The following is a 24,646-nucleotide window of genomic DNA, read 5'->3' on the forward strand; positions in this document are numbered from 1 at the left end:
ATCATGGAGAAGAAATTAATACTTGTGATTTGTGTTTAGCTAAAATGGAATGGCACCTAATCTTACATATATCGGAATAGAGCTGTAACGGAAAACGGCTGGAGCAAGATTTACGAGATTTGCACCGCTACAACATTTTGAACCAAGCGTCCTCCAACTGTAGATGGCAGACATGTGCTAGTAAACAGTAGAAAAAGAAGAAGCCCCTCCCTGCCTTTTTTTTTTTTTACTTTTTGTTTTGTAAACAAACGTTAACAGCATCAAAATGATAAATGCTGGGTCAATAAAAAAATCTTTACAGTGCAAGTCTGTTAAGCAAAAGAAAACTGCAGTGTAACCGACAAACATTTTAACCAACAAAACCAACAAGTTTTTTTATTTGATATTTATTAGTTATTTATTTACTTATTTACATTTAGAATTAAGAAAAGCATTGTCTCTTCTTCATTTTAGTCTTGTCCAGTTTTTAATAAAAGGAAAATTCTAAGTAAAATTCTCAGACTCACATCAAGGTTAGATTTCATTTGATACAGAAGACCTGAAATAGAGTTATTGTTTTTTTTTTCCTGAAATGAGGAAAAAATGCACCTGAAAAATGTAAAGCTTAATGCTATACAGTTTGCGTAATGTAACAGAAACAAGCTGCACGTGTGCTGCGGGTGACCGTCTCAATTCTTAGCAGGTCTGCTTGGGACTGAGATGAAACAAAACTGCTTCTCACTATTGAAATAGATCAATTTTCCAATTTAAGGTAGAAATGCAACGTTTTAGAAGATTGTTAGGACTTGTCTTTGCTTGAGAATCTCTGGACTTCATCACACTTACAGTACTTTGTAGTTGGAGGTATCATTGTAGAGCTTAAAGGTGAATCATGTAGTAATGGAACAAAACATTTAGCAAATTTAACACTCACTGCAGAATATTTGGAATACAAATTCCATTTTTATAAGAAAAAAAGTGAACAAACGAGTGCCTTAAAATATTATAATAGTTTAAAATAAATATTTACAGGGAACTGTGGATGATCAGGGGCTGTACAATTGAGAAATTATATCCTTAGAGATAAAAAACATTTTCAGTTTGTTTCCTCCTCTACAAAAGAAAGGACTTCTGAACATCTGCTTCTACCATCCAGCAGTGGAATGCCTACATTCTGTTCAGACATCAGGATGAGCTGAAAGGAAGAACAGTCATAAGGAAGTCACCAGTGGATGGTCCACTCAGGGGAACCACGCACATAAATAATATAAAAGATTCCTTTTTTTCCTCTTCAGTTTCTGTGGAGCGGCTGAAAAAGTGAGGTTTGTGTGTTATTGGTTTTTTGGGTCAGATATCTTTGGTCAACAGTAAACATTCAGCAAATGTTTTTCTGGTGATAAAGAACATGGATCTGAGTGCCGTGACGAAATCCATCCATTAGCTCTCAATCAAAGTCCGATCTTGTAGAAAGGAAGAAAAAAAAAAGATTAGCAAAATTTCCACTAAAAAGGAAACCAAAGCAGTCAAGAAGTTTACTTCTAATCTGCTTCTCTTATCCAGGGAATTGCTTTTCTAGCAGGTTCCTCAAACTGCATTGGATCCCAGTGTTTGCTTCCGTATGAACCAACTACTTCTTCAGACTAGCTGAACAAGACTCCTTTAACGTTAACTTCCTGCCTCAGTCTTTTTCTCCGGGTTCACTCAGAGCCGGGGTGATGTCAGGAAGCCCAGCATGGAGCTGAGATGGCAGAGGGCGCTAGCTGCGTCCTCGATGGATCATCTGTTTGTGGGCAACTCGAATGCATGAAGCACAGCATGTTGTCTTGTAGTAATCATACACACAGAGGCGAGCCTGGACCACCATGTTGCAGTTGAAGTACTTGTCTCTGCAGTTCTCATCTGCAATGACAAAAAAAAAAAGATAGGAACAACATTCATCCGCGCGGAGCAGGCAGGATTTCCCTGGAACCTGTGAACGCTACAATCATCAGAAAATGGGAGGATTCCCGTCAACTTGATAAAGTCGACTGACCTATCTGAGGCATGCAGGGCTCGGGGTTGCAGCTCTCCCTCGCTGCAGGTTTCAGCCGCTCGTCACAGCCCTCACTGGACTGCACTTCATGATCAGAGAGGCAGCGAACCTCCCTCACACGGAAACCCCCCTCACATGTCTTTGAGCACTGGAGGGACATGAATCAGGAGCAGCAGTCAGCCTCACACCTACAAAAATCCGGTTTATCTCTGATTTCATTCTGGCATCTATCAAAATTAATTCTAGTTGATTTCACTGTAGTCTGTGAGAAGTATGACAAAATCAGTTTTCCAAATCATGCTTAAAAGAAGACATGCTTTTGTTCATGTCTTTAACATTGAGAAAAAATATGTTTACTATGTTATTAAATACTGTATTCCTCAACCCAAATAACATGATTTTTCTTCCAGATGATTCCAAATGAAAGAAAGACATCAATTCCTATAGGCGTAGAAAACCAGCTAAATCGATGATCGATTGCTTGATTGATTGATCATAAACTGAACCTAATTCAGCGCTTGCACAAGCTAATATTTGCAGCTAATATCTTAGTCACATGCACCTCTACTGGGGTTGACTTGTTTGGGTGGTGCAGGTTTTTGGTTGTCCAGGCCCTGGGTTGCCTCAAGAGATGTTATGAAAATGGACTGTACACTTGTCATGTGTGCCCCGTGCGGCTTTGCCTACGTTTTTGCCTGTATCCCCCTGTGGGTCAGTTATGACTAAGGCTTTAAGGAGCTGGTGGCCAGCTCTGGCTTTAATGTTTGTATCTCTGCTCATAGTGGCTCAGGCATAGGCTCAGCAGAGATTTCTGGGCAGGCTCCATCACACAAAAGATGCAGAATATCATCATGGTGTCTAGTTGTTGGCAATAGCAGAAAAATGTATTTAAAGTAAACAAAAGACATTTATGGTCCAAACATCTTCGTCCACTGAAGACATAATCACAGCAATGAGAGAATGTTTGATATCTTACTCACAGCGCTCCACTCAGTGTGGTACCACTTGGCGCCACAGGCCTTCAGGTTGCAGCTCTGCTGGCTGAGCGGCCGGTTCAGGGATGAACACTCATATGGCGGCATGACAGAGATTCCTTCTTCTGATTTCACCAAACACACCACTGCCCTCTGCTGGCTTCCTGGGCCGCACTCTGCTGAGCACTGGCTCATCACAAAACAACAAATGCTGTTAAAAAAGTTCAACAGAAACAAGAGCAAAAGCTTAACGCGGTTCTCCTACCTGACTCCAGGGACCCGTGAACCACTCGATGCGGTTCTCACAGGGACCATTATTGCAGACCCGAGAGTCTGCAGGACGCTCGCTGCCACACCCCTCCAGAGGCAAACTGCTAATGTGGTTTGTGAGGCAGAGGACCCCGCGAGTTTTTACACCCATCCCACATTCAGCAGAGCACTGGGAGGCAAAATGGTAAAAAAATGGTGAATGTGGTATACTTGTATAGCGCTTTTTACCTTCTTCAAAGGCCCAAAGCGGTTTACAGTCACAAACTCATTCATACATTCACACACTGGTGGCTGCTCCACTGTCGAACACTTCCACCAGAGGCAAGGTGGGGTTCAGTGTCTTGCCCAAGGACACTTCGACACATGGGCGGGCAAATCGGGAATCAAACCCGCAATTTTACGATTTACAAATGTAGCTTGAACTCATAGGCACCCTTCTCGTAAAGCATGTAAGTAATGTACTGTACTTAAAACTATAGATCGTCATATAGACTATAGATCTATAATCTATATAGATCTATAGTCTATATACTTAAGATTGTCAGAGAGATAGGTAGAGAGAGAGAGAGAGAGAGAAAAGTGTTTAACAAATCCTCTCAAAATGTTTTTTGTGAAGGTGTTTTGCTTTTGATTTGTAAGTTTTAAAAATATTTATTTTATGTTTAGCACTTCTATGTGTGAAAAGTGCTTTATAAGTCAAGTTTGATTTGATTTGAAATAAAGAGAATGATTTGAAGCAACATTAGAAGTAAAAAACATTTTTTACACATATTCACTTTTCTTTAACAACTTGCTGCAACAAAAATCCAAATTCTTATGAAGCTGTTTTATGATTCAGGCTAATTATTTCAAGCTCTATTTCTGTCATCAGTACTTGATGTACCTTGTCGCCCCACTCTGTGTAAAACCAGCTCTTGGCACAGGCTCCCATGTCGCAGTTTTCCATGTCGATGGGCCGCAGATTCATGTTGCACTCCTCATCAGAAACAAAGTCCCCCACATTGCTGACGCAGCGCACCTCCCTTGACCTTTGACCCAAGCCACACGGCACTGAGCACTGTGGAGACAGCCGAGCCAGGAAGTTGGGACAAACTGAAACAAGTGAATGTCTATAAGCTATAAATGACCGACTGCTGCCACTCACAGAGGTCCACTCGGAGCGGATCTGCCACTCGCTGCAGATCTTCAGCTGGCAGGAACTGGCTGTTTCAGGCCGCTCCAGGTGTCGGCAGTGACTCGTGTGGACGTTGAGGGTGCGGTTGGCGTAAACCTGCCGACACAGAACCTGCCGGTGCTGCATACCCAGCCCGCAGGTCTTGCTGCACTCCGACCACTCACCAATATCCCAGCTGTGTGGAAAAAAAAACACTAAGTGTGACATGGCACTTTTACTTGAGTTAGGTTTGTTGCTTTTTTGAAAAAAAGAAGTGAGGAAAACCTGGAAGGCTTTCATTGTGTTTTGATGCTGAAAGCTTTATTTCCTATTCTTGATTTGTTTCAGTGAAAACTTGTCTTCCACTCAAGGAAACAGTTACAAGAAGATATAATTAAAATGTAAAGTCAGAGAGCAGAACAATAAAGTTATTTCAAAAGTCATCATCATCCATGCTGTTTTTGAAAAAATAAATTTCTTGAACATTTTAGTTTTCTTCTTATTCTTACTGTGTAAATGCTTTTGTTTAGCTTGACCAGAATCTTCTTTGTTAGCTCCGAAGTTGTTTATATTTAGACACCAGTCAGTCGTTTTGAGCTGCGTTGTTGCCTGTTCTTTTCTCTAGATGTCCTAATTGCTCTGTCAATGTCACTCACCTGCTTCTCTCTACTTGATCCTTTTTTGCACACTAAAGTTTGTCACTGTGTTCTCTGTTTTTTATGGTTCCGATATTTTTTTCACATACTGTTCTGTCCTTTTTAAGAGTTCTTTTCATGCTTAGATTTGATTTGGGTCCAAATCTTCAATTTTCTGAGAAACAGAAATGTCCTTTTCCATTAAAAACCTTTTTTTTTTCTTTTAAGTCCAAATATATCTATATTTCTACGGTCAAAAAAAAAATAATAGTAATTCTTAAATACCACCTCCCAAAACAGTTTGGGAAAGGGTTTAAGCTATTGATTTCTGATCTTTAGAAAACCACAAAACTGTCCGTCATCAACAGATAATTTTTTTAAAATGTTTTGTCCCCCATTACAACAGACAACATAAATAAATAAAATCATTTTTAATCTAATAAAAAAAAAAAGCTTATACGAACTTAGAGGCAATTAGTATGATGGGAAAGTGTCAAAATAGATGTCCTATTGTTAAATATTCATAAAAAAGAAAAACCCCAGCCAACAAAAATCAGAAATATACTTTACAGCTAAGATGTGCATATCTGACTCTTGAAGATGAAAATGTTTCAGGTTTTTTATACGTGTATATAACTGAACATATTTTTCCTAATTTTTGTAACTAAAAGAAATCAGTTTGTATTCCAACAACATGGTTTTTCATAAACCTTTTACTAAATGTTCTATTTTTAGAATGTGTCAGCCTGAATAGAGAGAAGGAGAGAGCAATGGAGGCTCAGATCTACCACACCAGACAAGACCCAAGGTGTAGGCTGTGTAAAGAAGCGCCTGAAACAATCCAGCACATAACTGAAGGGTGTAAGATGCTGGCAGGGAAAGCATACATGGAGCGCCACAATCAAGTGGCTGGAATAATATACAGAAACATGTTTGCACAATATGGAAAGGAAACCCCAAGGTCAAAATGGGAAACACCTCCGAAGGTGGTAGAAAATGAGAGGGCAAAGATCCTGTGAGACTTCCAGATCCAGACTGATAGGATGGTAATGGCAAACCAACCAGACATTGTAGTGGTGGATAAAGAACAGAGGAAAGCCGTTGTGGTGGATGTGGCAGTGCCAAGCGATGGGAACATCAGGAAGAAGGAACATGAGAAACTGGAGAAATACCAGGGACTCAGAGAAGAACTGGAGAAAGCCTGGAAAGTGAAGGTGACAGTGGTGCCAGTGGTAATTGGAGCACTCGGGGCAGTAACCCCCAAGCTGGAGGAGTGGCTACAACAGATACCTGGAAAGACCTCAGACCTCTCAGTCCAGAAAAGCGCAGTTCTAGGAACAGCTAAGATACTGCAGGACCCTCAAACTCCCAGGCCTCTGGTAGAGGACCCGAGCTTGGAGGAGAAACCACCCGCGGAGGGTGAGAGGGGCGTTTTTACATATACAGTATATATACTATTAGTTGTCCAGTTTTTTATTGCAATGTTTTCCGTTTACGGTCCTGTTTCATTCAAATAAGAAATGAATTTAAAAATTGGCAACAAACTTTTTTATTAACATTTTTACTGTTTGTTCCTTTAGATTAAAAGAAAATCATAAAACATTTTGCATTGCATTTTGCTTATTATAAGCCAGCAAATAAAATACTAGATTTATAATGTTTTTAAAAACCTGTCATCAGTCAAACTATTAGGGTAGAAAGTCTCTCACAATCCTGGACACGGCTGCAGGTTGCACGCCTCCTCTTGTGAGGACGGTCTGCTGCTGCTGTCGCACAGAGAGTCCGAAACCTGGACGTGGTTTAGACGGTTGACGCAGTGAAAGATGGGATATCTGACACCTAAAGAGAACATACTTTATTTTTGGGAAAACTGTATTATTAACCCTAATATTAGAAACATTTTTGTTTAGTAACAAATACGCACAAAAAACTAAACATAGCAAAATAGAACAATTTTACAAAAAAATTAATTGTTTGTCCAAACATAAAAGTACATTTTGCTTGTAGCGTACTTGTAAAAACATATTTCCTTTTTGTTTCAAATATTCTAAAATGAACTGCTTTGGCTGACCTTTTCCACAGGAAACACTACATTCCGTAGCACTGGTCTGTTTCCAGTTGTACTCTCTCCCACGTCTGGGTGGTTGCACAGCCGGCACCTGGTTGTCGGGGCGATGAGGTGGAGACCTTCCCTGATCTGCAGAGTTGACGTTTTCCTTTTCCTGTTCATCCTGTCCGTTCCCAGCTTTAGCAAAAATACAGTTAGACGTTTAAAACCATTCTCTGTGGAGCTTTAACTTTATATAAAATTATTTTTATTAGTAGGAACTACTGCAAATATTTTTTTTAATTTTCTTATTACTGAGATTCCTGACGGACACTTTTTCTTAGTAGGAGACATAATTTACCTTCTGGTCTGTGGTTTGGTTTCTGAGGTCCAGTTATTTTCTGGGAGGGTAAAATGTATTCGTAGTGAACACCAGGATTTTGCTGCTGGAAGATTATCTGAGGGAATGCAATGGAGACTTGGTTTACAGTCCGGCAATAGTTAAATGTTTGATCACAGTTTTTCCAACTGATTAAACAAATATATATCAAACCCACAACGTATGATTAGTGGCTAATATCAAACTTAGCTTGAAAAAAACTCTTAATTATAAGGTTTCCAACGAAAATACGAAAATCATCTGTTTTTTAAGCATAGAAAGAAAAAAATAAACCCTCAGTGGGTGAGTAAAAAGTAACCACAAAGTACAGAAAAAAGTTCATAACAAAACAATTAGCATGTCTGACTGCATCAACAGAGACATTTTGCTGAAATGGAAAAAAATTGGAAATATTTGGAAAACTGTTAAGACAGCAACATTTTTAGGAAGGAAGGAAACAAACTCCCAAAACTCCGATCAAGTACCATGTTGACTATAAAAAAGCCAGCAAATCTACAACAAAAAGTAGACAAAAAATGGGTTCAGGTTATGGCAGAAAAGTTTACTTAAGAGAAAAGAATTAGCAATTAATCAATAAGTCCATTCATCTATCCATGCAAAAGTGTTCCTAAACCAGCCAAAAGATTTAGTATATTTGGCAAGTTCTTAGTCTATCACTGGACGTCCTCTTTATTGAACGAGCGTATTATGCCTCATCACAAGGACATTGGGTGGCCAACCTCTGATTGGAAGGTTTGGTTCCCACCTTGCCTGCCCGTGTGTTCAGGTGTCTTTGGACACTGAACTCCACATTGTTCCCGGTGATTGCAGGTTGGCGCCAGTGTTCGGCAGCAGAGTCTCCATTAGTGTGTGAATGGGTAAATGGGACTGAGACTGTAAAGCCCTTCGAGCTTTCAAGCAAGGTAGAAAAGTAAGTATACGCCATGCACCATCTTTAACTCATTACATCTTTTTCCAGCAGAGGCTCATGACCTCAGATTTGAAAGAATCTGCTCTAGTGAGAGCTGGAAGTCATAGTGTAAGAAAACCCAAAGTATCCCCCGTATCTGCAAACAGCAGAACCAGGATTCCAAGCATCTCAAGGCCAAAGATCCGATCAACTCACATAAATATCCAGGATTTCATTGGTAGGGCCATCAGCTAAGAGAGATTCCCCAGCGGTGCTGCTGATCTCATTGGGTCTGCGGTAGGTGAATATGGTCCCACCACCTTCGTACCTCCCTGGGCGATCAATGGCCCAGTTTCCATTGATAATGGATCGTCCTGATCTGCTTCGCAGTGCTAGAAAAAGAAGAAGATATAGCAGCAAAATCAGACAATGAAATCAATATCAATACTTGTCATTTTAATTTACTTATGTTTCCCTCCATCCAACGATCCATTTTGTAATTGATTACGCATACTTTTACAGCCATAAAACATTATGAACACAAAAAGTTACTTAGAGTAGTCCTGTCCATTCCAGCCCACATTGAAAACAAATAAGTATGTTGGAACTGAAAATCAGGCCTCATCCTGGTTAGCTTAAGAAAAAAAGATCCACAACAAAGATTGCAATATCCAGAAGTTGTGTAAGGAAAAAAATTTGGATATGTGAGGAGAGTTTGGAAAGATTGTGGAACTTTCCATGACTTTCTTCCTACCTCAGGAAGAAGAAATGCTTCTAAACTAACCATGTTCTCAGAGGGTCGCTGACTTCAGCTTAAGATTTTAAAGCATCTTCTTACTCTAGTTATTTTTTCTACAAAAATTTATCTTAAAGTTAAACATAAGAGCAGTAACTGAGCAAAAGGACTTGTGTGCTTTTTACGCAACCAAAAATCTGTGCTGGCAAATCTGTCATGTGAGTCATGTAACAAAACGCCCTAAAATGTTTTCCACTGAGTTTATGGATTAAATGCAAGAGGACATTAGAAAAGCATTAGGAGGGTAACATTAGGCAGACTTGTAAAACAGTGTTTGGACAGCTAAGAGCACTATTAGATGCACACAGAGAAGAACAGAAGCTTGTTGAGGGAAAAAGGTCCAGCGCATAGTGAGGATATTGTTACAGTCTCCTGCTGTCTCACTTTCTTATTTTGATTAGAGCTCCATTGATGCCTGAGATATTGTTACATTTTCATCTGGATCTTTGAAGAACTTTTCTTCATATTTAAGAAAACCTTCTTGGACCACCATAACCAGGTATTCCCAGTATTCTAGGCAAAACTTTTATGACTCACCAAGGTAGTTTCTACTCTTCACCATCTCTGTCACATTGATCTTGGTTGCTCCCTCTGGAATTTCTGCTATCTTATGGTAGCCGATCTTGGAAAAACTGTGTTTGAACAGTTCAGAGACCAGCCTGCAGGTTGAGTTGTCGCCTCCACAAACGTTACACTTGTCGATGACCTTTCCTGATCCGAGATATCCATCACAGCCAAGATTCTGCAGATCAGTGGACAGAACGAAGGGGTCATTCAGTTGAGTGTCATCGCTTGGTGTAAAATGCATCAACAGCATTTCAGGTTTGCTGGACAAAAGCTTTTTTTTTTAAAAGAAAACACTACATATTTTAAATATTGAATTTATACAAGTCTTACCAGCTAAAAACACGATTAAAGTATATAATTAACTACATTATTTGAAAATGTATTTCTGTCATGTTTCTGTATATTAAAAATGTTTTATATTTGTCTAAAGTTTGAGCATTCTGTATCACATTTATGGTCATAAAACTCAGGAAACCTAAACACAGATAAATTTAATGTCAGTAGTTTATAAAATATTTCAAAAAGCAGCAGTAGAAGGAGTTTGCTGTGCAAACTGGTGGCAAGGCGCCTCAGAGGCACAACAAAGTCCAGACTAAAACAGACTTTTAGCTTTCATATGCTCCACTCACTTCTGCTTATTTGCCTTTAGTTACTGTCTAATGCAGATATTTACCTAAATATGATTTTAACTTTTGCATAAAGTTAGAATCAAGGAGAATTGGTGGGGACATTAGCAACAAGTGCATTTATGATTCAAATAAACATTTTAATACTAAGAGAAAATCCAAAATGACAACAAATTACAGAGTTTTATTTTCATGCAGACCTAGGTCTGATGCTGACCCACAGCAGGAGAAACACACATATAATGGAAGAAAGGCAGAAGGGAGATGAGGGGAGGGGAAAAAGGAGTCGTCTCATTGTCAGTTCAAACCATTGGACTGTATATGAGACTCTGACTTGGTGACTCGTATCCCCTGGTGTTCCAAACAGGAACCAAAGGGCTCTAAGAATCCCATAGACTTCTTTGGAGAAATAAACAGATTTTACTAAGTTATTATATTTGCCAAAATAAGCATTCTTGTTCTGCTACCTTGTTTTAAACACGTTCTTGATAAGCCTATTTTTTTTCCCCTATGACATTTTTTCTACAGTGCAAGTTATTCAAGTTGTAAACTGAGCAATCAGATGCCTCAAAAAAAAGTTTGACAGAGTTTCCTGAGGCCGCTCACAAGTGATAGGGGTGTGGCCTTCCAACAAGCTCACTTCTGATTGGCGAGAGCAGTTGCCATAGAAATGCAGACTCAGGCTACGAACACACCGGGCATTCTTGAACTCACATTCAGCCCATGGGTTTCACACTGGAAAAGCAGGGAGGGGCTTCTTTTTCTGCTTTTCGTTTACTAGCACATGTCCACCACCTACAGTTGGAAGTGGCTTGGTGTGAAATGTCGTAGCGGTGCAAATCTCGCAAATTGAGCACGGAACGGAAACGGTTCAGTTCATTACTAGCGTCCTTGCAATGGTGTATATAGATTAACATCATGTCAGGATAGTGTCCTTGGTTTATCTTTGAGGAACAAATGCAGACATCGTCAGGCTCGTCACCGTGTCTGGGTTCACCAGATGAACCATCCATGCTCAGAGTTTAGTGCATTTCACCGCCTGCTCCAGGAGCTGCGCCTGGATGATGGCTGCATCCAGTTTCATCCACCACTGGACACTACTCTGTTGCCAGGTCAAAGTTCGACCAGGCAACACGCGTTCAGTGGCCACGCATTTCATACGTAGTGCATAAAGACAGTCGTAAAAACTTGCATAGCTGGAAATAAACCATTTTCTATGGGTGACGTCACACTCACTTGGCTCTGCTGCAATCAACAGAAGCTCTGACTGCATCTGACTGCAAAAACAACAACATTTGTGGCTTTTTCAACGCAGTAAACAGAAAAGATGGAAGAAATTAAAGGGGGATAAATGAAGGTTGAGTGTAGCAGAAGAACAAGTTGGAGCTGGATAAAACGGAGGTCACAGTTTAACAGTGCTGCTGGATAAAGTAACACCCATAAACGCACGACTGCTTTTCATTTTCTTCACAAAGTGGTGATTATGAACAAACCAAACTGTAAACGAATCCAAAAGGTTAAAACCCATCTAAGAGCATTTAAGCAGCACAGCAGCGTTTCAAACAAAGTGGGAGCAGCGTGCTGACAGGTTGAGCAGTGAATAAATATCTCCTCCACGTCTCAATTTTCACCATAAAACAGCACAACTAGAGATGCCGGACAGCATTTGCCTTAAAAAGGAAAATGTTTCACTGACACGGTGTGAGGTTTTCTGCAGCCATTGGAGTGGGAAAATCTCGGAATCAAAACATTGAAATGAAAACAAGTAGCTTTAACTGAAGGTCTTAAAGATTGATCGAATGTGATCTGTCTAAAAGACACAGAGGAATGAAGAACCACTGGATTTTACTCCCACAGTGCTGGGAACATGAGAAAGTTAATTCACAAGTTGATGTCCATCGATCCGGACAGCTGCATTATTGAAATTACCAAACTTGTGACAAGGTTGTCAGCCTTGCAGGAGCAGGTTAGGTTGTCATCAGTCCCTGAATTTTCTCTCAATTAGTCTCATCAGCCGTCCGGGCTGCCTTTGATGAAGCTGGCCTTCTCTGTGAACCTGTCAGAGTGCGGTGCTGCCTTTTTTGGAGAGCTGCTGCCTTTCCACAGAAGTTTATCCATTAAAGTCAGGGCAGCTCAGGAGTTTTGGTCGAACTTCTTCCCTGTGAAACCACATTGGTGTCACTGTGGGTGGCTCTTGCCATGTGGGGAGGGAGATTCTGCTGTTTCCAGGAGAAATGAGTCCAGATTTTTAAATGTCACCAAAACCCACTTTCATCTGGAAGTTGTTGGGAATCAAGTTTTGAGGCGAGAATCCTCTTAAAGTAAATCTGATGATGATGCAGTTTCTGCAGTAACCCAGAATGAGTCAAAGCCACTTGTCAGGAAAGGTTTCTTTTGTTCCTGCAAAACACAACAACACATTGAACCTCAGTTCTGTGATGGCGGCACTTCCACTCCCTGCAGCTTTGATGTTTGAAAAGATTAAGACCTCAGCACCTGGCGTTTTTGTCACAAATGAACTGTGCACTCTGGCCCATTGGGGAAAATGTTCATTGTAATCATTCAGCGGGATCCTCAAAGTCAAAGGTCAGAATACACCATTGTTTGACAGCATCTACAATTTTCCATGCCCAACTTGTTTTAATTTGTCTCCAAGTCACAGAGAAAGGAGGGCATGTTTCATCCAAACTTCTTTCTTATGGATGTCAACAGTATGTTGGGCAGAAATGAGCAGGTTTCATATTTGCACAAGTCTTTTGCTCTCATGAAACTCAGGAAAAGGAAAAGAGAAGAGCTTTGGCCAGGAAATGGATTAGTAAACGTAAGGAAACAGGGATTGTATGTTCTGCTGAGAGGATTGGATGAGAGCAAGAAATATTTTTCTTTTAGCCACAAAAATGTTGATGCGTTCTCATATGCTGGTGTGTGGAAGATTAAAAACAGACAGATGGAGATTCGTGTTTTGCTGAGGTGATTTTATGCTAACTAAATCCTTTAGTCACGCTCAGGTGGGATGTTTCAAATTAAATTTACATTTTAAACCAGATTTGCAGTTTTAGACCTATGTCAGATTAAAACTTGCATTATTTTTAATCTTTTAAACGTGGTAAACCACATCAGATCAGGACTTTTACTTTCTATGAAATAAAGATGAAAACAAAGCTGATAAGCCATTGAACTGTTAACGCTGAAGTCAGGCTTCTAACAAAAATGTAATTTATGCATTGACGAGGTAAAGGTAAACTTAATTATTTTTTAATTTTTTTTTTTGTTTTTACGAAGGATTTTAGGTTTGAGAGAAAAACAAAATTAAAACCTTCAAAAAATGAAGTTCTGATAATAAGAAGAGTAGAAAACATTGAAAAAACATGAAAAAATTGAGACCAAGTTTGAGAACAGTTTTTATAAATTCAAATTGTTTTTCAATTTATCCTTTAAGTTTTTTTTATCAACCTTTTATCTGTTATAATTTCTTTATATTTTTATTCTTGACATAATTAACAAAAAATCTAAAATGACTAGTTTGTTCTTAAAGTTGTAGAATTTTCTCCCCTTAAGGAGAATCCTTAACATGTCAAATTTCCATCCCGTACTGTGTATTTAATGCTTTTTTATTAAAAGCAACTATAATGAATAAATACCTGACAAATACATGATGTGGATATGTACTTTAAACAAAAAATTGATGATTAACCAGTGGTTCCTTGATTCAAACCCACAGGTCAAACAGATCTAAGGCACAGAAAAAAAATCTGACTTTTTACACAGATCTGCGATACCAAAATCTATCATGTCTTGTTAAATAACAAACCACACAAGCTGAGAGAGTTATGTTCTTTGAAAATCTGAGTTGAAATTTTCCTTATGCACCTTAATTTAAGCTTTGGAACGAAGAACATTTTCTTTCATGATACGACCCTTTGAAGGTTTCATTGTTATGCTTTGTGCCGTCTCCTGATAAACCTTTTGGAGTTTAACAGAACGAATCATTACCATGTGTGCAAACGGGTTACACGTGGAAGTGTAATAACAATTTAGAGGCACTGAATAATACTAAACTCTGAGGCAAAAAGGGAGAAATGTCATTTCTCAACATAAAAATGTTCAGAAACAGAATATGGTGTATTATGATCATTGGGGATATGAATGCTGCATATTCTTTGCACTCCAGTGACAACATATCAAACTAACAGCCACATTCTCCAGGAGAAACCTTCAGCAGCAGATGCTTGTGGCCGGATCACAGAGCCACAGCATCCACTTCATCAGCAGCCTGCAGATGTGGGCAGATGTTTAAGTCCATAAACACAAACTTTACCATCTGGAACAAACTAAATCCCACATTTGGCTCTAGAAATTCGTCTCTCTGACGCATCCTTCCCTACGTCTGCATAATATTTCTTTGCTTTTTTTTTTTTTTAAATCCCGCTACTTGGGGATCTGTGGTATGAAAAACAAATCATTGGTCTTTCCTCCAAAGCAGACACATGATGCCTTTTCCTTAAACGCAAGAGAAAAAAAAATCCAACTGTCCCGTACAGAACACATGGGAAACAGGAGTTTTGGTCGTTTTAGGAGTTTGGCCAGAAAGGCAAATAAAAAGTTTATGTGATTGCTGTCTCCTGAGATTGCCGCATTCTCTTAAGCACAGTGGACGTCAAGATCTACAATATGTAAGGACTCAGTGGAGCGAGGCAGCACCTGGATATCTATCTGGTTCCTGTCTGAACCCCAACAGTTTCTGACGGCAGTTTGAGTTACAAATGACAACTCTCAGGGCTGACGGTCCAACCTCAATAACTCCCATGGCTATGAGAGCCAAATGCCAAGGGGGGGCTGAATTGGAGGAAGTTATTCATAAAAGAATGTTTTCTTAGTCTGGAGATTGTAGAGCAGTCGAAACCCCCCCCCCCCCCAGATCGTAATCCACTTGAATCACAACTAGACTCCCACAAGAACTGCATCTTGAGCAATTCTCACCTTTTTTCATTCAAACCATGTTTTCATTGTTACCCCCCCCCCCCCGCCCCTCATTTCATTTGGTCAAAATATGGGAACCACGGTGAAGATATGATTTGCAACAGGAATTAAAAAAATGCATCATGGGAAAGAAGATGTACCGTATTTCAGGATCTATTTATGAGCAAAATGTTAAAACTGGCATGTTTGGGATTTCTTCAGCTGTTTATACACACAGAGGTTGTAAAGTTGTTCGGCGAATGGCCAATCAAGTAATCAGGATTCTGTCGACTGTGACACTCCGCTTCACCTGGAAATGCAATACGGGCCTAACTCAGATTCCAGGATGAGAATGCAGAGACCCCATATGACCAATGACAAATAATTTACAGTGAAGGTGACCTCGAGATGTGATGTTTGATCTGGAAACAACATCACTGTTAGAAGAGATTTATGATAAAAAAAATTCCAATATTCCTTCAAATGTATGACTTCTATACAACAAAATTCCACAATAATAACATTAACTTTGAATTTAATGCAATAATTTGACTTAAAATTTATGCTTAGTTCTAAAATTAGTATAGAATCAACTTTAATGTGTTCACTGCAAAAACAAGCTTCATAGAAAACAAATCAAGATTTTTTACCACAATGATAGAATTCTTATTTTAAGAAAAAAATCCATTCACTGAGACCGATTTTCTCAAACTAACAAGCTTGAAAATCTTTCTTAGTAAGATTATTTCTCTTAAGATTCCGTTTTTGCAATGTTACATGTCAGGAAACACGCTTTAATGAGTTGAGGGTAACAATGACTTTTAAAAAAGGTTCTCAATGCTAATCTGTCCGTAAAAATAAAAGCAGGGGGCAATTTGGAATTAGGTGTCTTTCATGAAGAAAATGGAATGTCCAAAAAACGTTTTTGCTTGAAGTTACTCATAAATAAATGATAGAATAGAATAGAAAAATCCTAACAAGAACAGTTGAGGCCTGAACGTATTTCCAATTATATTTTCCATTCAAGGTGATGGTAAATTTAATTGAGTCGGGAATTTGATGGAACGTTGCAAATTAGCGACACACAGCATAAAGGGGTTCAAAAAATAAATACATCAGTTATTAAAATCCTCCATTATAAAAACTCCAATATTAGAAAAAGTGAGGCATAAAAATGTGAATATAAATGCATGTAAACGTACAGATCAAGTAGCAGTCAAACTGCTGAGTGGAAAATTATTGTTTTTACAAAAGATATAAAGCGTAACGTTGACTTGTATTTGCCGACACAAGAGTGCACATTTTTCATCATCTGACATAAGCAAAACCTCAAAAATCTAACTGTGGTTTGACCTAGAAAGCACAACGTGGATTTTGGGCAGCATCAGACAGCTACACAAAATGAATCAGTGTGACTGTCTCTGGCTGGAGCCACAACTAGCAGCCTATAGGTTCTGCTGTTTTAAACAGTGACCACCTCTCTCTTTACACTACCAGCAAATGTGAAACCCACACAGAAGGACAAGAAGCCAGAATTATGAAATGTAACATAAATATTCAGCTGTTAGTTTTAGCTAAATTCCCTTTTTTGGGCTTTTTGTGTGGCTTTTGTGTCCTAAAAGTATCTATAATACAATACAATTATAAAAGACCTTATTCCCTTCTCATAGTCTTAGCAACATTTTTTGAAAGCTCCCACACAAACCTATCACCGTAGCATTAAAAGTGATCAATCTTTTGCCATTAAACGTATGCTTTAATTGTTTTGGGAGCAGAAATAAGTGCTGGTCTCTGCTGAACTGTAACGTCAGAGTCGGCTTTCAGACATTTTTATCTTACAATTTTAGTATTTTCTTCTAACTTATATTTCCTCCAATACAAACAAAGCCACTCACGGTGCTCCACAGGGTTCTGGATTCTAACCACTTCAGCTCACTCTGTGTATTTGCTCTGGGAAAAAGTGTTTGGAAAAAGTGAAGTAGTGGTTGTAGTGGTTTAATTCTTATTCAAGTTCTAACCCAAATTAACTGTAGAAATTAAAAGTTTCTCTTTAACATATAAACACCTGTACGGTTTTAAATTATAAAAACATGGATTTTATAATCATGTAGTTCATATGAATGTTTACTGAAATTATGTAAAAATGACTTCTGAGGAAAATCAATAGGCAATCCACGTTGTTTCTTGATAAATGATCTGCACCTAACTGATCAAAACTGGATTGTGGCAATTAAATTAAAAAAATGTATATATATATATAAACTTTCAAGCAACAAGTCCAACTATAGTTGACTTTAATTGATAATCATTATACTTAATGAATCTAATGTGACATGTGTAAGTACTGTATGCATTACTCTAATTACACTGTCAAGAACAAGGCAACATCTTTCATATTCCTTTATTTTTCTTTGTTCTCTAATCGATGTATTACTTAATATCTGAATTGGTTTGATACGTCTGTTTTTAATTATTTATTTATTTATTTAGTCATTTTGATGCTTGAAATAAACCAATAAATCAAATCAAAGCAAACATAAAATAGATGTCAACATTCTGACTTAAAAATCTACATTTTTTTAAGTTGAGCTTTTCTCATTTTACTTAGTTTTTCACCATAATAGCAGCACCATTTGGAACCTTACTTCACCATCACTTGTTTTTCCAAAACATCTCTAGAGCACCCAATATAATCTCCAAATTACTGCAAAAAGCAGAGCCATTTTTCTCAATTGAATGTCTGAATCATTGACTTATGCATTCATAGTGTCTGATCTAGATAAATATATTGCAGTTTTTAACCCGGTGTCCAACTAAGTCCCTAACATTCTCTCAGTAGGGTCAACAGTCTGCAGCCAACAGTGCTCAGTGCTGCTGCCAAGAAAGGTCATATTTCTTCCATCTCAGCTTCTCCTCTCTGGCTACCCATCAAACTTTACATTTAAATTAAAATTCCTTCTTGTAAAGCTCTAAACACAGTCACTTTCATACCAGTCTACATGAGCCCTTTGCTCTTACTCTGCAGGATCCAGGATTTTCTAGAAAACCCACTTTATTCCAACTCTTTTTAGGATAAAAAAAAATGCCAGATTTCTTATAAAAAAGTTGAATTTTGACAAAATGTTGTGGACTTTATGAACTAGCCTGTGTGTAAAGACTTTTTATTAAAGCTGAGGTGAAACATGACTACAGCAAAAGATTGCAGAATCTGTTGACAGCAGTCTGTGTGCCGAAACGTCATCAGAAAACATTTTCACAACTTTGTGGAGGACAGTTCTTTGATCATCCTTGCTTATTCACCAACCTATAATTGAACAAATTGTCTACATAAGCCTCTTTGACATGTAGTCAAATGTGTACACGCCAGCAGACATCTTCATCAAGATCTTCAACTTCTGAGATTTACATTATGAACCTCAGGCACCAAATCATTCATCTTCAGCCAACACATCTGAAGCTCAGCTGAGCCACAAGTAGAGGCAGGCTGATGCAGGATCGCAGTGGATCCCCGCATCCTCAGAGTCCTGCGACAGGCTGGAGACTACAGTAGGAAAACAAACAGAATCCCACAGGCAGCCAGTAAATGTGCTGTGGAAATATAAACAGGCCTGAATGCAAACGGAGCTGTGGTGAGAACAGCAAAACTTTGAATACTTCCACTCAGAAGTGTAACCACAGGAACACAAAGCGGCGCACACAGTTCAAGTTGTTGAGTGACATTGTCCACTGCGGCCCAGAAGCAAGAAGAACTGCGTGCAAATCAGTCATTTACATCCACCGCTTCAGATGTTTTCCTTTGAAACACCACCAGCTTAAAAAAAATCTCTGAAAAATTGTACAAAAAAAAAAAGGAAACAAACTGAGAAGCTCATTGTGCAAAGCTTCTCCTCAGGCATCAGTGGGAATCCCCACTCTCCCCCAGGTTCCTCCTGGACCCAGCGGAGGTGATCTTACCTGCGAGCGAGGTTTCCCCTGCGCACGCACATGCAGGCAGGCGAGCAGCAGGAGAGCCAGTCCTGACAGCATTCTCTCATGTGGGGGCAGAAAAGCTCGACCTGGGCTTCCACGCGAGTCCTCCTGCAGCTCCAACAAGAGCCAAAGAACCGTTTCACTCCAGAGGAGATCTCTATGAGCTCTCCCTAGTAAACCGAGCTGGGGGAGGTGCAGCTGGGGGAGTGAGGTAGAAGATGAATTGGAGGGAGGAAAAAGGAGGCAGAACAGAGAGAGGGACCCTCTGCTGACAATGACCTGGAAGTCAGAAAGGAAGTTTTGGGGAATGCTTTCAATGTGGCATGAAAGGAAAAAAAAAGGAAATTTGAGTGGCTGAATAAGGGAAACAAAACCACTATAGTCAAAACTACATGGAGCTAACTAGCTGGTAACTCATACCATCCACAGGAACCAACACAAATAAACTCTGAGGCTGCAAGTCAGTTGTAATCGTAATTCTTGATCTTTATTTTTATCTTACCACTAAACATGCTTATACTAGAGTGAAAATATGCTATTTTTGTTCACAAAAAACTTTGAAAGCAAGACATTTCAAATATACAAATAATATTTTTGCTTCCTGGAGCCCAAACCACACGGAGGTACTCATAGAGTACTCCTATGGCTGCAGCCAAAAGAGCCTGACTCATCAAAAGGCTTTCCACCATTGTTTCCACAAGATTAAATCCCAATTCATGTTGAGTTATGAAGTACTGTCCACTCTGCATCCTCATATCCCACAGTTGGTTTTCTCATGATAAAATAAAAGCAGGCCGAGGACATTGGGGACATTGTTTCTGCACAAAGAGAGCTTGAATGTGCAGGCCTGGAATACGCACACAGGGAAATAATTGAAAACGTTCCCACTTTAAAATGGCACAGGGAGACCACTGCACGGTCCTGCACACTTTATGCGCAGCAGGGCTGCATCCCTAAAAAGAAAAACATATTCCTACAAGAAGGATATAATAAAAAAAAGTGGTTTAGGAAAAATAATAAAACATCCTGTGTTGTTGCATAATTCTTTGAAATTGTGATGGATTTGGGAACACATAAACTTGCAGCTTTGAGATATATATACACACAGATGTATATATATATGTTTATATATATAATTTTTAGTTTGTTTTAGTTGCTTTAATTAGGATTCTATAATTATATTCTTTCTGAGTCATATATTAGGATCAACCCTCATAAAAAATGAGTCACAAAAGATTTAAAAACTATTTTTTCACAGCTAAAAATGTCCTTAAAGACATTCTCCAATCGTCTTTTGAGCCATTATAAAGCATTCCCAGTGATGATGCCATTTTTGTCAAAAAATAAAATACAGCAAAATTAAAATGTTTTCAAAAGAAAAAACATTGTGGTCCATTTTCGTCAATTTAGTGAGCATAGATTGCACTATAGTTTTTCGCAGAGACTTCTGGAAAATTTCTAGAAAGTAGAAAATCTACATCTATATATATCTAGAAAATTTGAAATTTGTAGGTTTGGACACCCGGAAAAAATGGATAACGCCATAAACAGTGCACTAAGTAGGGAGTAGTGGAGGAATTTGAACAAAACGATATTTTCTGTGGAGCTGCAGTAGTTTATCCGAAACGTGCCTCTGATTTGTGGGCGGAATAGCTGGTGTGGAACAACCCACCCCCCCTTCCCATCATCCATAACTGAGAGCTCTCTGTTTACATGCTCTCCCGCTAGCTTACAGACCCTCACAAACCCAATCTAACATTACCAGTGCAACAAAAATGGTGAGCAATATTGGAACTATCCAGCCAGTCGTGCAGTTTTGGGCCAGATACCAGCTCACACAAGGAAAATAAATGGATCTATTCATCTACAAGTACATGCACCAGAATGGAGCAGAGCGCGGATAAATGCTTTTTCAAATGGCGTTTTTTTCATCTGCTCCTGATTCACAACAATTAATGTCCTCCATCATGAGAAAAATGCCACAAAAACATTTTAAAAACACCAAAAACACAATTCTTTTGGAGTGGGTCCTTCAAAAAAGAGTGAGGCAGCAGACAAATTCCAGTTAGGTCCAAATTTGCACAGCTGCTCCCAGTAAAATTATGTGCTACTGTTATATTTGGTTTTAGAAATTTATACACACGCTCACAGGCGCTGAGTGAACTAAAGATATCTTCGGATCTTTCTTCTGTAGAGATATGTGTGTTTGCACATTTCTTCATAAATCACCCCAATCCCCTCCTTTTTTCTATATATATTCTGCAAAGCTGATTCGCAGAGCAAGCAGAGGCAGCCAGTGTGAAGAATATTCACACCTGCAACTGGCTTAGCCTATGTTAGGACAGTCAGCTGACCCACAAACACACACACCTCTGAGGGACACACACTATCTGCAGGCTGTACAGGAGGCAACAGAATGACACACTTAATCCGGATTTTGCAGAGTATTTTTTACGTCTATCTTTCCACCTGTGCAGATAAGGACAGAGGAAATCGTAAGCTACACTCAAAAGCTGTAAAGCCTCTTAGATCCATTCATTGCTGTCCAGATCTTTAAAACATTCTTTAGTCCTGCTTACGTGATTAGTAGAAGTTAAGAAATGGCAACAAATAGGAGGAGGAGAATGGACATTTCTGTGCATCTGGGATACATATTAGTCAGCAAGGCTACGTGTGTAGGTCCTGTGATTGTTCCCTTCTAGCAGCTGATTTAACTAAGGAAGGCATGAATGTGGGAGAATGACAATGACCAAAGCCATTTAAGGAAGGCGCTGGGACAAGAGGGGCAGAAAGGAAGTCTTTTAGGCTTAATCTTAGGAACTAGAAGAATTTACAGAAAATAAATTACACAAACGCAGTGAATTTACCCACTACTCCACGGTTAGTGCACTGTACACAGTGTTCCGCATTTTGTTTGGATGTTCGTATCAACAAATCCAAACAACAGTACCCTGGAAACTTCCTAAAAGTCTCTGCAAAAAAATCACTGTGCACTGATGCTCTCTCGATTAGCGAATATATAGACCACAATGCATTGCGTTTGAACGATTTGTCATTTGAATTAATATAAATAGTAAACAGTCTTCGTAAAACGTTCATATTTACTAGGATTTTACTCCGGCTAATGGCTCCACCATTTGGGGTTTATAATAAAATGTGAGCATGTGTCCAAATTACATTAATATCCAGAGCACTAAATAGTCCCACACTAGACAGTCTTTCAGGGAGTAATGAGGGAATTGATAAGCCGAAACATAAATATAGGGCTCAAACAACACACAACTGTGATGTAGCAATGTTATTTTGTCATCAACATTAAAGTCAAACAGGGTTAAGGCTTGAAAAAAGAAATTGTATTTTAGGCATAAACTGGAGCTAAAAATAAAGCTGCAGTAGGAACATTCAGTCATCCTGCATAAGGCAGGGGTGTTTAACCCCAATCTTCAAGGATCAGTGTACCTCTGACCCTGTTTCATCTCATTAGTAAAAAACATGTGATTCAGGTCCTTCGCAGTAGGTGGGTTATGGGAAGTGACACCCTTGGTTTAAAAGCTTAAAGTAAAACACCTCAAAGTAGTTGATTGTGAGCTTAGCTGATATTAAAGTACGGTATAACAAAAATATGGACATTAAACTACTTTTTATGGAAGCCTACCCCACTTGTTTTTTTTAATCATTTATAAAGACAAAACCAATTTTGTTTTCTTATGATAAGAAGATAGTAGATGTCGTAATCATGGCCTACCCTATTTTTTTTTTTTTTTTTAGGTTCCGCCGATTTCCGGAGCTCAGTGAACGCACCAGGCATTGTTGTGCCTCTAGTTTCTGTCAGTTAACCTGTTGTCGGGCGTTTGGACTTATAGGTTTCAGTTATTGGCTGAATAGGAGAAATAAAGGTAGGGGGGCTGGTACATGAGACAGAATTGAGGGGGTTTGAGAAGCGCAGCTCAGCCAAGAAATCAAAATTTGACGTAAAAAATAACGTTCGAGGAGGGTTTCTTTTGCTGTTGTTGAGAGTCATTGGTGTAATTTACGCTTTATGGTGTTGGTTATACGGCCAACAGCAACCACAAAATAAAGAGACTTAAAACAGACTACGTCTTAGTTTCTCAGTGCATGGTAGGGAGAGAGGGACGCTACAGTATATTTTTCCTTATCTCATGACGACAAATTGAAATTTGTTTTCTCATGATATTGAGGATGTCAATTATCACAAGAAACGATAAAAAAAAGAAGTAGGGTAGGCCGTATTTAGCTTCCATAACTTATCTTTAAAATCCCCTTTTTTTTTCTTCAGCTTCCTGATTTTAGTCTGACCTTGCCACAAATTAAACATGTTCCACTTTGTAAACACTGAAAGCACATTATTAAACAGTCTTTTTTATATGAGTGTAATGAGGCGATGGCCTTCCCAACAGAAGACCTTTCTTGTTAAGACCCATTTATCTTCATGTTCAGTGACTTGCTCATCTCCTGGGGTTTGTTTTTCTAACAAAGCTGTTAAAGATCCTTAGACTTTAATTAGAGGCTTGACCTTGAACATTTTGTCACACTAGACCAGAAGTTTAAAAAAAAAAGGGGCATAAATGCAGATTGGCCAATGCAAGCATTTGCAAACATTTCTAATCAAAAGCAGATTGGTAGAAAAAAAGTACTACCAACACCTTTTCAAACACTACACACACAGCTCTTGTCTTTTTCTCCAGTAAAATCATAAATTCCAGACATCCAGCAAGCAGCCTGCAGACCACTGACAGTTTAAAGAAACCGATGAGGCATAAAATATATCTTAACTGTCTATTCACAATTCATCGCCACCCAGACAAAAGCCAATCACTGTCAGCAGCTGTCTGTTGGAGGTCGACTTGTGGGACCACATGCTGCTGGAAATACAACCTCATGTCCCTGCAGAGCATCATGAAGAGGAAAAACCAGGATGGAGAAACTACTCTCCGCTGCAAAAACACATCGGAGCACCAAAAGAGCTTAACACATCAAGGTGATGAGAGCATCTTTCAAACAGTCTATCTAAAAGCTTTGTTTTTTTGTGAAAGTTTCTGCAGTTATTTACCATTTTAGTTTTCTGCAAACATCAGGCACAGCTGGGCGGACTTTATGTAACTCATGTCACAAACAAGTCTAATTTGAAAAAGGAAGAGAAAAACTCTTATTTTGAATACTTTCAAGCAGATTTCCTACATCACAGTAAGAGGAAGAGTTGTTTGCTGACACCTCAGTAAAACGGTGTCCCAGCTGTCAGGAAATGCTCAGGAAATGGAAATGCATCTACTTCAGCTCATCCTGTGGTCATTTTTTACTTTAACCTGATTAACCTAGAAAGTGTAACAGC

At 39.0% G+C, this 24,646-nt stretch overlaps 1 protein-coding gene across 1 annotated transcript in view; it reads right to left on the minus strand.

The window, feature by feature from the left end:
* Positions 1-361: 361 nt before the first annotated feature.
* thsd4 (thrombospondin type 1 domain containing 4) overlaps positions 362-24,646 on the minus strand; it is a 41,311-nt gene continuing 17,026 nt past the window's right edge. The window contains exons 8-18 of the mRNA XM_023953650.1: positions 9,713-9,917; positions 8,596-8,771; positions 7,452-7,548; positions 7,115-7,288; positions 6,753-6,882; positions 4,400-4,604; positions 4,139-4,312; positions 3,251-3,424; positions 2,992-3,171; positions 2,012-2,159; positions 362-1,878 (exon numbers count right to left, since the gene is read on the minus strand). Of these exons, the coding sequence (XP_023809418.1) occupies positions 1,736-1,878; positions 2,012-2,159; positions 2,992-3,171; positions 3,251-3,424; positions 4,139-4,312; positions 4,400-4,604; positions 6,753-6,882; positions 7,115-7,288; positions 7,452-7,548; positions 8,596-8,771; positions 9,713-9,917 (1,806 nt within the window). The 3' untranslated portion in view covers positions 362-1,735. The remainder of the gene's footprint in view (positions 1,879-2,011; positions 2,160-2,991; positions 3,172-3,250; positions 3,425-4,138; positions 4,313-4,399; positions 4,605-6,752; positions 6,883-7,114; positions 7,289-7,451; positions 7,549-8,595; positions 8,772-9,712; positions 9,918-24,646) is intronic.

The sequence above is a fragment of the Oryzias latipes genome, chromosome 3 (assembly GCF_002234675.1).
Source record: "Oryzias latipes chromosome 3, ASM223467v1".
NCBI lineage: Eukaryota > Metazoa > Chordata > Actinopteri > Beloniformes > Adrianichthyidae > Oryzias > Oryzias latipes.